General features: G+C 40.5%; 1 protein-coding gene across 1 annotated transcript in view; it reads left to right on the top strand.

Annotated features, from left to right (window-relative positions):
• Positions 1-1259, top strand: part of C1QL1 (complement C1q like 1) — an 87718-nt gene extending 86459 nt beyond the window's left edge. Inside the window, exon 2 of the mRNA XM_075177336.1 lies at positions 382-1259. Within this exon, the coding sequence (XP_075033437.1) occupies positions 382-561 (180 nt within the window). The 3' untranslated portion in view covers positions 562-1259. The remainder of the gene's footprint in view (positions 1-381) is intronic.
• The last annotated feature ends 11346 nt before the right edge of the window (positions 1260-12605 follow it).

Genomic DNA, 12605 nt, shown 5'->3' with positions numbered 1-12605 from the left:
TACACAAATAACACATTGCACATTAACAAATTACTTCATCATTTCAGTCATCTCTTGTTCCCTTGAACAAGCCATAGTCATCCAACATACTAGCAGAGGGCCAGAGATCCAACCACTCAATCAAGGAACTTGTGTCTGGGTAGCATGTCCGCTGTAAACACAAGTGCTGCCACAAGAGGCCAGCGTATAAAAAAAAGATGTTACCATACTAAAAAATACAATATATTGTATTTTTTCCTTTATATTTTTATCATGACTCTGACATGCAAGATTGATTTTATATGCTTTTGATTTCTTTACACTTTTTTCCTCTTGCCATTCAATTAAGTCTTATTCTTTATTGTATTAGTTACATCTAACCAACTTTCTATATCCTCCCAGGTTCGTGCCAGTGCCATTGCTCAGGATGCAGATCAAAATTATGACTATGCCAGTAACAGTGTGATCCTTCATCTGGATGCAGGAGATGAAGTCTACATTAAACTGGATGGTGGTAAAGCTCATGGGGGCAATAACAACAAGTACAGTACCTTCTCTGGATTCATCATATATTCAGACTGAGAAATGCTTTCTTTGGATTGCCCTCTCCTTCACTTCCAGGGAGCGGAGAGCCTAAGAGAGGGGCATGGGATGGCTGCCTGGAACACTTATGACCCCTCCACTGCACATTGTGTGCTTGGGATTGTGTAGCTGCCTCCCCATCTTTTATCAAACTCTCTTGTGTCCTTGGTCACTCATGTACCCAATCCCATGCTTCACTGTGTAGCTTTTCAGTAAAGCCTTAGCACTATTTTCCTGGCCTAACCACACTCTTTCCTCTATCCTTCACTGTATCCCATTGCTGGACCCCTCTTTCTCCTTCAAAGCTTGATCCTATACTATCATATTTTATCTCTTGTATTTCCATTCATCTTCTACCCACTACACCGACATGCTCCTTAAAAACTTAGTACAATTCAGTGAGCACCACTTCAATGTCTCACTGGCAGATTTAGTTTCCTAATCCAGATATCACATCTGTGGCACAGCATTATTAATCATTAAAAATAATTTAACAATCCTCATTCATTTTATAAATCTAATTCTTGTTTAAATTGATTAGACCTATCTTACTAGGTTTTTTCCTCAGTCTCATCATATATCCCGCCTCTTTGTCAAATCCCATGCCTCTATTCTCCTATATCTCTCTACCAAGCCTTGTAGCTTTATCCCTTAACCAAGTCTCATCCATGTATCCCTTCACAAAATCTAATGTCAACCTTCATGCCTTTCCACCACCAAACTTCCTGCCGTTCCTCAACCAACCTTAATGCCGTTCTTCCGCCAACCTTCATGCCATTTCTCAACCAACCTTCATGCCGTTCCACCACCAACCTCATGCCATTCCTCCACCAAGCTTCATGACGTTCCTCTACTAACCGTCATATGGTTCCTCCAGCATTCATGCCGTTCTGCCACAAACCTTTATGCTGTTCCTCCACCAACCTTCATGCCGTTCTTCTGTCAAACTTCATGCCATTCCTCCACCAAGCTTCATGCCTTTCCTCCACCAACCTTCATGTTGTTCCTCCACCAACCTTCATGCCTTTCCTCCTCCAACATTCATGCCGTTCCTCCAACCTTCATGCCTTTCCTCCACCTACCTTCATGCCGTTCCTCCACCAACCTTCATGCCGTTCCTCCACCAACCTTCATGCCGTTCCTCCACCTACCTTCATGCCTTTCTTCGCCAACCTTCATGCCGTTCCTCCAACCTTCATACCTTTCCTCCACCTACCTTCATGTTGTTCCTCCACCAACCTTCATGCCTTTCCTCCACCAACCTTCATGCCATTCCTCCACCTGCCTTCATACCTTTCTTCCGCCAACCTTCATGCCGTTGCTCCACCAACCTTCATGCCTTTCCTCCACATACCTTCATGCCGTTCCTCCACCAACCTTCATGCCTTTCCTCCACCTACCTTCATGCCTTTCCTCCACCTACCTTCATGCCTTTCCTCCACCTACCTTCATGCCTTTCCTCCACCTACCTTCATGCCTTTCCTCCACCTACCTTCATGCCGTTCCTCCACCAACCTTCATACCTTTCTTCCTAAACCACATAATTTCTGCAACCCTAAATCATATTCTAAACTCATTTTTTTTAAATTGCTTCTAAACAACTTCTTTCCTCCTGCCCTTAGTAAGTTTTTATTAGTGAAGCTACTTTTAGCGAACTGTCAAACCTAATAAATGTATTTCCTAAAAATTGTATCTCAAACTCCATATTGAATTAAATTCTCCCATCCTTGTTCCAGTACGGCTGCTCCAGTTTCCTGCAACAGTCCAATATTTGTTTATTGTGACTAAATAAATCCCAACATCCCCAAGCTTTATTTCTCCCTTCTACCTCACTTTGTGTATTTCTAGAGCTCCCAAATAAATCTTGTAATTATATATATATAGTAATAAAGAAAGAAAGAGAGAGAATGTCATAAATATCTCCTCATCAGAGTAGAAAACATATATTGTGTACAGGAGAATCTTTCCATAAATCAAGCTTTCCGTTATCCACATGGGCCTGTTGTATTGTGACTTTTTTTCATTTGAAGGCAGAATCAATCAGATTTAGCAGCGGCATCCAAAGGCATACTTAGAGACTTGCTGATTAAAGAAGAAACACTTTAATGCTAAAATAATGTTTTTCTGCACTTTATGTCCGCATTCTGCAAATCTCGGTTAATTCAGATCTGTGAAGTATCTCTGTGTTCCTTTCTGTACTTAAAGATGCAACCCTGCAGAGCATCAGACTGACCTGAACAGAACTAGTCATTAGGAGGCACATGCCTCTAATAATCTGCATTACCAACCAGAGTGGCTCTAAACTCTTCTGACAGGCTTACCAGCTTGTTTTGGCTGCTCTACTTGTTGACTCATGTCATGTAAGGGCAAAGAGACTGGCATTAAAACTTCACTTCAGTCTAGGCACCATTTTGTTTGTGCAGACAGTTGGGAATGTTTGTTGGTAATGTAAATGGAGGCTGTGTAGCATGTTTAAGTATAGGTTATAACTACAAGAGGAAATAAATAATACCCAATCTTACATTAAGATAAGAGATATGTGCCCTGTCTACTGAGATCCTACAAGTTATCCCTGCTAGGTATTTCATATTTTCCTATGTAAAAAATCTTTGTCTTTTTTGTCCTGTATTGATTATGTGGGATATCTAACAAATATTTATTGTAAATATAAAATCCTCCCAGGAATTGTAAACATGTGTGTGGCTTTTCTTTGTGTCGACACTGTAATAACCTGTATTGGAAAGATCATGTTTGCTAAGGGCTATCAATAAAAATTCCCATTTTTGCCAATTAGCAAGAAAAACTAATGTACCTGGCTGCAACTACTAGACCACACCCAACCCTATCTCTAATGCTTTATCTATAACAGGCCTTTTTTCCTTATAGATTGTCACCAGGATTTGAGCACGCTACCTTAAAAGGTTGGAGAGGGTCAACGGCCAGAGTAGGAGAAAGCTGGGATAGACTAGACAGAATAAGGTGTACAAGTGGAGTCAAGACCACATAGGCAGAACAGGCACAAAATTATCAGCCAAATGAGAGGTCAATAGAACAGCAGGGTTCATGATAGTCTGCAAACAATGTCAGAAGGCAAGCCAGAGGTTGGACTGTTCAGGATAAGACTCAGTTGCTGTAGTGAGCCCAGGAAATGGCAAGGTATATCGGCCAGGACTCGACTTATATAATGACGATGTCACCCACTCATATGGACCACGTATGATGCTACATGCACAAATTAGGCCATAAGTGATCTCACATGAGCAGATCCAGAGAATAAAGTGTAGAGCCCTGCTTGCTCATATAAAGACATGCCAAGATACTGGTAACACAGGGCCTGGTTCATCTTTAGTCGTAAGTCCATTTGTGTGCCATATCTTGCGTGAAATAGCTCTGTGCATGCTCAGACACAAACTTTACACCAATGAACGCAATTGCATGCAATTCATGTCTAAACGCAAATGACACGACTGCCTACGACTTGAAGGGAGGAACGGGGGAGGTAAAAGGCAGTGTACAACAATGGCAGATGCGGCAAATTCAAGTTCTGGGTTTCTCTGAAGTTCGTATTTTTTAGCTGTATCAATTGCACCAGCTCCAGGGCAGGTGTAAATACTGACTGAGAGAGAGGACTGAATCTGCATAATTGTTATTCATGATAATTATAGTATTACGAGTTGGTCATTTCTTTTATATATTTTTTTTGCATGTGTTCTGATGGGACTTTATATTGCACATATGCATGTCCTGCAGTCTGTTCTGTCTGTTAATATACAGAATGTACTGTTTAGGCAGAGCTTATACCCAGATTCAAATGGACACTTATCTTGAGATCAACTTGGATTTGAATACAGCCACATGTACGCTCAAGTTCCGAGCTTGTTTTAAAAACGCAACTTGCAATAAATGCTTAACAATGTCTTACAAAGAAGGACCCCAGTATCCTCACAATTTATTTTAGGGACTGTTGGTTTTCAACCACACCAGCATATCCACAACTGATGTACTCTTCAAGGTGGAGCATTGGCACATTTTGTAAAGTTAGTGTGCTAATGATGATTGTTAAAATGCACCTGAATGGATGAACCACAGAATGCTCCAACTTATCTAATCAGGTAAATTCTGACACTTGGCCGAAGCCCCCTTTTTAAAAAAAAATTAAACATAAACTAAAATTATACATGGGTGTGCCGGGGGTTAATAACTCTGGAACTACAGGGGCCCTAGAGAAGGTTCTCATTTACGTTATTCTAGGGGATTGTTTTACATATATTTGCATTTAAGTGTATGCATTTAATTTAAATAAGTATATACTAAGTCAATGTCTTCACTTTCAAGAATAGACAGCAGATGAGAGCAAGAAGGCATGAAATATTAAATAGCGTAAAAGAACATTTCTGAAACAAACATCTAAAATTATATATTAGTAGCTTTTGATGTATAACACTGGATAATCTTGACTTCTGGCCACAAATCTACCATATTGTGGTGGTGAGTAAGGTCATGGGCACTGTCACCATGGGTTGGATGTACACAACCAGTGGAGAATGTTCAACCCAGTGAAGAATGTAATAGTGCCACTGTTTTCTTTTACAAGATCTACTGTTAAATATTCCAACCAGAATGTGTAACAATCATATCTTCCAGTAAATGCATCAATGAATGATTTGATCACGTCTTCCAGTAGCTATGGGATACTCCTTGGATCACACGAAGGAGCAAACTTGAGGCCCACCTAAAGGGATACACTTCCCAAACAGGTAATATAGGAGAGGAACTTGAAGAGCGCTCACTATTTGGATCTTACATACTTGGACTATTTAAAACTCTCCCATGAACAGGTAAGCTGTGGATATCCTTCATTTTGCCAGGTACCACAGATATCCATCTCCCTCACAGCATGGGAAAGATAATGGCTATTCTTCTGATAGAACCATCTCTATACAAAACAAGGCTTTAGCAATCCTTTATTCCAACTGTAGGCCCTAAGTACCCCTTCCTGAATAACATATATAAAAGTGACTTGCAATTTTCAACTTTGGCTGAAGGCCTGGACTCATCCCTTTAATTTTGGCACTGTTTTTTTTACTTTATCCACTCTTTCCAGGCAACAGTTTATAACTTTTACCAGAACAGTTCCAGCAAGTCTCACACAATAAGCATGAGGGCTATTTCACTGTCTCAAGGTAATAAGTTAAAGTGTCACTGTGGCTGGATCATGTACAGTTAACTTATTGTATAAATTTATTTTACTTAATGGTGCAGTGCGTCAATCAGGGGCGGGCTGGGCTGGGGGGCATCCGCCAGTCCCATAGTGCTGCTGAGTCAAGTCTTGCCCCCTGGGCTAAAATGTGCAAGCCCTCCCCTGGTGCCAGTGTATATCACTGCATTTCTACTGATTTTTTTATTGGAAATGTATTGATTTCTGAGGCTGTATTCCATGTTGGAGGACATTTGTTTTTGTAACTTCTGAAGGCAGGTAATCTCATGTTAGTGAAGTCTTTTCATCTAATGACCAACACTTTTTTTAGCCTGAATACACAGCAGGGGGTTGTTACCTGTTATCCTGACTTTTTAAAAAGATCGATAAACTACATGAAAAATGCAACCAGCAAGTAATTCAATACAGATTGATGTGAATTTTGTTAAATCCAAGAACAGAAAATATATCCGCATACTGATGCTAAATATCTGAAGTAATATCTCATACTTGTGGTGCCAGAAAGAAAGGGGGCTGGGTTACCTCCGACCAAGTTATGTGTCCAAAACTGTATAAAAAGAGCCCTGTTTGACCATGTATTGTATTATACCATCTGAGCTTCCCTAGTACTTCAAACTAGCGAGTAGCTGTCTTCATTAGGACTGTTTGAGCAAATAAAACATCACTGCTTCAAGATCCTGCTTTGATGCCTACTTACCTACTGTAATTTCTGTGATTTACATATTAGACCAATCTAATCTGTTATCCGGCTGTTCTGAGATTGGGATATTCCAAGAGTATAGACTGGAAATGCACAGTTTACTGAAGGCAGCAGTACCCAAGGCAGAAGGCCTTTCCATCAGGCTTGGGGACATGGTAACAGGGATATCTCCCTAAATATATTTCATGAAATAAAAAAATGTTCATTTACACAACAGGTTCAATTTAAATATTTAACTATTTTGAATATATCCTTAAAGATCTAATCTTATATTGGGCATAAACTCTAATGCCCTTGTCTCAAATTATGTTAGGTTGTGAGCAGGGTAGAAACTTGTGTGCTGGACAGTCATAGCCAGCTCTGTGTCTGACTGGGGATGAGGATGAAGTGGATGTTTAATGTGAAGGGAATGTGAGGGTTGTTTGTTGGTCTCAGAACCAAAGGCAGAGGTCTGGGGCTCAGCTGTTTTCAAGTAGCAGAGACACTGGCAGCTGAATGTGGATACTAGGAGAGGGCACTCCAGGGCTCTGAAGGAAGGAAAGGACAAGACAGACAAGACTTATCTCACTGTGACATTAAAATGCAGCCACAATCACTCTACAGTCTCATTTAGTTTTAACTCCTAAATGACTAATGTATGTGCACATAAAATACACCCTTAATCTAATGATAAAAAGCTATTTCTGACTGAAAGTTGCACTACACATTAACTAACCATATCCCTCCACTAGCCGGAGCCCAGGCGGCTACTCCATGCAGCTGGTTTTCCAGGGCTCCCCTGGTTCTGTAATACAAAACTGGCAAATCAATTTTATTCACCACTTTAAAATGGCTGTGGAGAGTTGTGTGATAAGGTGGACCTACCAGAAGCCACTATATCTTGATTGGGCTACTGATTGGTGCTCCACGCATATATACCACTACATTGTCACAAAGTCCTGGTTTTTGGCCAGAGAACAGAATTTTGTGCAGCTGTTTTTCACGGTGCTTCGGCTGGGGGAGGGAGAATGTTAGTAAAATGTAATTTGTAGGAAGTAGTGCAGCTTTACCACTATCATTTAATAGCATCTACGAAGAGACAATGAAGCAACTGCTGAAAGACACTGTCATATAACGCCCCTGCTTCATTATCTAGGCTGATGGAGTTAAATGATGCAATCTGCCAGGGATCGTCCCCCTTAAAGTGGTTGTAGAATTTTTGACAACTACTACTATTTAGACTATCTCACCCCAATGTAGTTTGTAAGGCATCCTCCCCCTAGGACTACTACTGACACTTGCATTAGGGTCACAGTCCAGCCGTGTGTACAGCCTGCAGAGGAAAGCTCTGTCAGCTGATTGTACAGAAGGCGGAACTAATCCAAGCATCTTGCACACACAATTCACCCACCCTGTCACGAACACGCTCCCAGCTTTCGTGACTTTGGGATGTTTGCTGTATGAGGTCACACACGATTCCAGCCCACAGTCTCTCCCTATCACACAGGTTATAGACCTACTGAATCACCCCCCACACCGCGCTCTCACACCCCCCCACATTTCAGATTTGCCACCACCTATTGAATACGGTCAATAGGACCCCGATATACTGTCCCACACTGGCACACAAGGCATCTGGCTACCCACAGGCTAGCAAAGCCTACACCAGCAAACAAAGGGTTAACTCTTCACACCTCCAGACTGTTACACAAAGTAAATGCAAGCACACACTAGGCTTGTTAGTCAAATGTATCAACAAATCACACACCGGAATTCAAAGGGTGAACTTGGTCGAGCTATATTGTTCTTAACAGGCTAATGAATTTGTTAGAGTATCAAGGACGCCACTTACTACATTTATAGATTTACTATACAAAGGTATAGGGCATTCAAATATAAAAAAATAACAATTAATAAACAATTGACATAATATACTCAAGCAAAGCAGTTTAAAATAAAAGGGGTTAAATTCAGAGTATAACTTACATGAGTTATATAATCTGTACCATGGGAAATTGCCTAGGAAGATGGACAGGTTATCAATGTGGATTGATTTTCCCAAAAGACTGACAATTTCCCCCTTCCCAACACAGGTTTTTTTAAGCGAAATGAAATGGGACGGTCTTCACAGGGGCAGTGTTAATGCTAATAGGGGAGCAGGGATATCCCCTGGGTGTCACTACAGTTTGCTCACAAATATTCCCAAAGTTTTGACCGTTGGGTAATTCTTCGCAGATATATCCCAGAGACATAACTCCCCTTTCAATAAACCAGTCAAAATCTCCCACACATTTAAATACCAAACATGATGGAATTATGACAATGTGACATACCTTTCCCAAAGATATGTGATTATAGCTGTTCCCGGATACCGCCAGTACCTGTCATTCACAACCCTGGTGTGATATCTGCTCCTCAGCCTTAAAGGCCAACAGCGAGGCCTCCACCAAATTACTTCATCTGGGTAAAGGGGGCTTGCTAGATGGCAAGGATTGTCCAATTATCAAACACATGTAGGAAAAATACAGCATACTAGATTGCCATGGATTGGTACACTTTTGTCAGGCTTGAGAAGCCCACACAGACTAGCTCATGCACCAACAGAACATTAGTAGAAAACTCTGAAAGTGTATTTTCTCCTTTTCTGAAAAGGATGGGGAGTATAATAAGGCAATCACATAACTTTATCCAAGTGAGTGAAATTTGCAAATTTTCTTAATGCAGGAACCACTATGTGTCTTACCCAGGGCCGGATAAAAGGAATGAAGGTCCCCGGGCTAAGGATACTGTTTCTAGATTGCAATTCTAGATAGCAATTAAAAGTGATAGCTAGTGCTGGCAATCGTCATTATCATCAGTGTGTATTTGCACCAGACCTCAGGCACCTGCAATTGATAAAACACAGAATACAGCGCTGGCAACTAGATAGCCAATCTAATAAGTAAAAATGAGTTCATTATAAGATAAATAATCTCTCAAAAATATACACTTTATTAAAACAATGTTAAAAACAATATCAAAAACAATCTTTAATCATATATTGAATCCTATGACACTAATCTAGATAATACAATTCTAAGGTAAAATGTAACCTTTAACTGGATTCTAACTGGTGTCACAATATATGGAATAAAATTAAAAACTCTATATCCAAACACATTTATCAATTCAGAAATATTCAATGAAATGATTCTGATATATTTTTTCACAAGAGGACACCCATTCGGTATGGCAATCTTTAAATCTCAAGCTCTCATGTCTTAGAGCAAATATTCTTAAACGGGGAAATAAATTATTGAATTAAGTAAGAATGAATTGAACTGAAAATATTCTAACAGTATGTAATCACCATGTAGAAGTCACACACCTTGATATGTGTTTGAAAGATGAAAATCTCCCCAAAAATATTATTGATTGATATGGCTACCATTGATACAGGCAGCACGGTGGTGTAGTGGTTAGCACTTCTGCCTCACAGCACTGGGGTCAAGAGTTCGATTTCCCAACATGGCCTTATCTGTGTGGAGTTTGTATGTTCTCTCTGTGTTTGCGTGGGTTTAATCTGGGTGCTCCGGTTTCCTCCCACACCCGCAAAGCATACTGGTAGATTAATTGGCTCCAACAAAATTGACCCTAGTCTCACATTGTGTCTGTGTGTGTGTGTGTATGTTAAGGAATTTAGACTGTGAGCTCCAATAGGGCAGGGACTGATGTGAGTGAGTTCTCTGTACAGCGCTGCGGAATTAGTGGCGCTTTATAAACAGCTGATGACGATGATGACAGGCATTTATGTGTCTCTGTGTATGTCTGCATCTGTTCGCAATTACGAAAAAAAGCACCCTTATTGTACACGGCCTACATAAGACCAATCCTTCCTGCCTCCATCTCGTGTCTCCAGTCACAAGGACGTGCAATTTACAGATGCAGGCTATTTGTGGACATGCACAATACAAATCTGCAGATTTTAAACTACGCAAACAGCCGTACACCCCACCCAGCATCCGGACCAGTGTCCTTTCTGTAATGTGAAGCATGAATGAAGATATGTTATGCTGGGCTGGGCATGACCTTATACCAGAGATACTTTGAAGCACTCTCTGATGAACTATCTTATTGGAACCTGTGGAGAAGAATATCATTGTTTAAGTGCCTAAGAGGAACCTTTTGGGCACAGTGACGCCTTGTGTAGTATCAAGGACTCCAAGGATTGTACAGGTAAACTGTTTTTATTATTTCTTCAGTAAGTGCATTCATTTATATTATTATTAAAGTTATAATTTGAATATTACATTATGTAGCTCATTCATTTTGTTCATATTGCTGTTTGAGATCATGAAATTGGTGGAACAAGGAACTTAAAGGCATCTGGTTCTGACCATTACAAGCCTGAATTCTCTTACACTTGGTACAGCTTCACTATAAATATAATACAACAGTTTCCACAGGATTCACTGTAGTGAAATTTTCTGCTTATCCTTTCCTAACACTTGAGGCAAGCAGGTCCGAGAAACAGATGTTCTCCCCCTCCCATCTCTGTATTAGTAGAATATTCTCACACCTTTAGCACAGCTTGTGAAATACAGATGAGTGCACCCCCTTATACGTTTCCCTCCCTGTCACACAACTACCTCGCATTTTCTTGGAACAACCACAGCTCATTGCATTGGGCAGGTAGAATACACTGTAGAGCATAAGTAGGTAACTGGCAGCTCTCCAGCTGCTGTAGAACTACAAGTCCATACATGCTCTGGAGCCTCTGTCTGGCAGGGCATGATGCAGCTTCTGGATAGTCATAAGACCCTAGATGTGCTGCTCAGAGTAGACAGCATACATCATTTTCTCATATCTGTGCACAGGAGCAGGTTATTTTAACATACAACAACCAAAGTTGACTTTCAGTTTCTCGACTGCAATAGAAACATTGAATGGTTGCTATGAGTTACATCACCTTTCTCATGTGCACCAGTTTTCCACCCAATATGCTCTCTCCATTTGTTCTACACTGGTATTCTCATATAACAAAAAGTGTAGTGGATACATGGAACAGGCCACTAGTAAAGGATGTTAGATATAAATATGACATTTCCTAACCCAATGAACAGGACCCAAGGACTTTGAACAGGTAGGAATTGGACCAGCTGGATGGGAGCAGCCTGCTTTGTTATCTGGCGTCAGAATATTTGGTAGGAATGTTCTGCAGGGCTCCCATGAATTAGTTAAAACTAAACAACTCAATTATAGATGGTTTTAATGCAGCAAAAGCATCTCCCCTCCCCCGTTTGGGTCAGTTACTCAGATAAAATCACTGAATCTACAGATCTGGAGTCCCAATTAAGAGGATAGGTAGAAATCAGATGGGGAGCGGAGGGCTGGGGGTAGGGAGGATACGAGCACCGGTGAGATGAGATGTCAGCCGGAAAATCCGATAGGAAGACAGCAATTACTGACTCAAATCAAGCGTCCTCTATACACCCTGAACCTGCTGGAAGTGTGCAGAGTCAGACTCTGTGTTTTACAGTGTGAGAGGGGTATGAGAAAGGAAATATGTGTGTGTGTGTGTGTGTGTGTATAGATTATCGAGATATATATGTATATATTTACGTAGATACACATATACACTCACATGTATAGGCCGATATAGAGTCACATTCAATAGACCACTAGCAGATTACACAATCTTGATCTTTAAGGCCATGTTATTTTAAACACCTCCATTGCCCAAGTGATGAGATGAGAACATTCTTAATGCACTTGCCTGTAGCAATCAGCATTGAAGGGGTTAAATCTATATTTAATCTATTCATTACTTTCTCATCTTTACCAATTTGAGGAATTATATAATTATTTAAAAAGGTTTTCAAAAAATTATTTTATGCTGCCCTGTACATTAAACCATACATTAACATTTGATGTGTCTATATAATCGGTCAGTTTGGTAATTGGTTTCAAATTGGTCAAGCATTGTCTTGTCTCTGTGCAGAGTGACACTGATTTGTCAGGAAGGTAAATCATGTTGGCCAGTGAAGTAAAGAGGAGAATAGGACAAATGCACTATGCAATCTGATTGCTCAGCGATTCATCTGAATGACATTTAGGCTATCCATGTGAATGGCAAAACCATTTACAGATCCGGCTTTCCAGCAATCA

The sequence above is a fragment of the Mixophyes fleayi genome, chromosome 6, assembly GCF_038048845.1.
Source record: "Mixophyes fleayi isolate aMixFle1 chromosome 6, aMixFle1.hap1, whole genome shotgun sequence".
Lineage (NCBI taxonomy): Eukaryota > Metazoa > Chordata > Amphibia > Anura > Limnodynastidae > Mixophyes > Mixophyes fleayi.
Note: the sequence above shows the minus strand (reverse complement) of the source record. Positions and strands in the feature narration are given on the sequence as shown.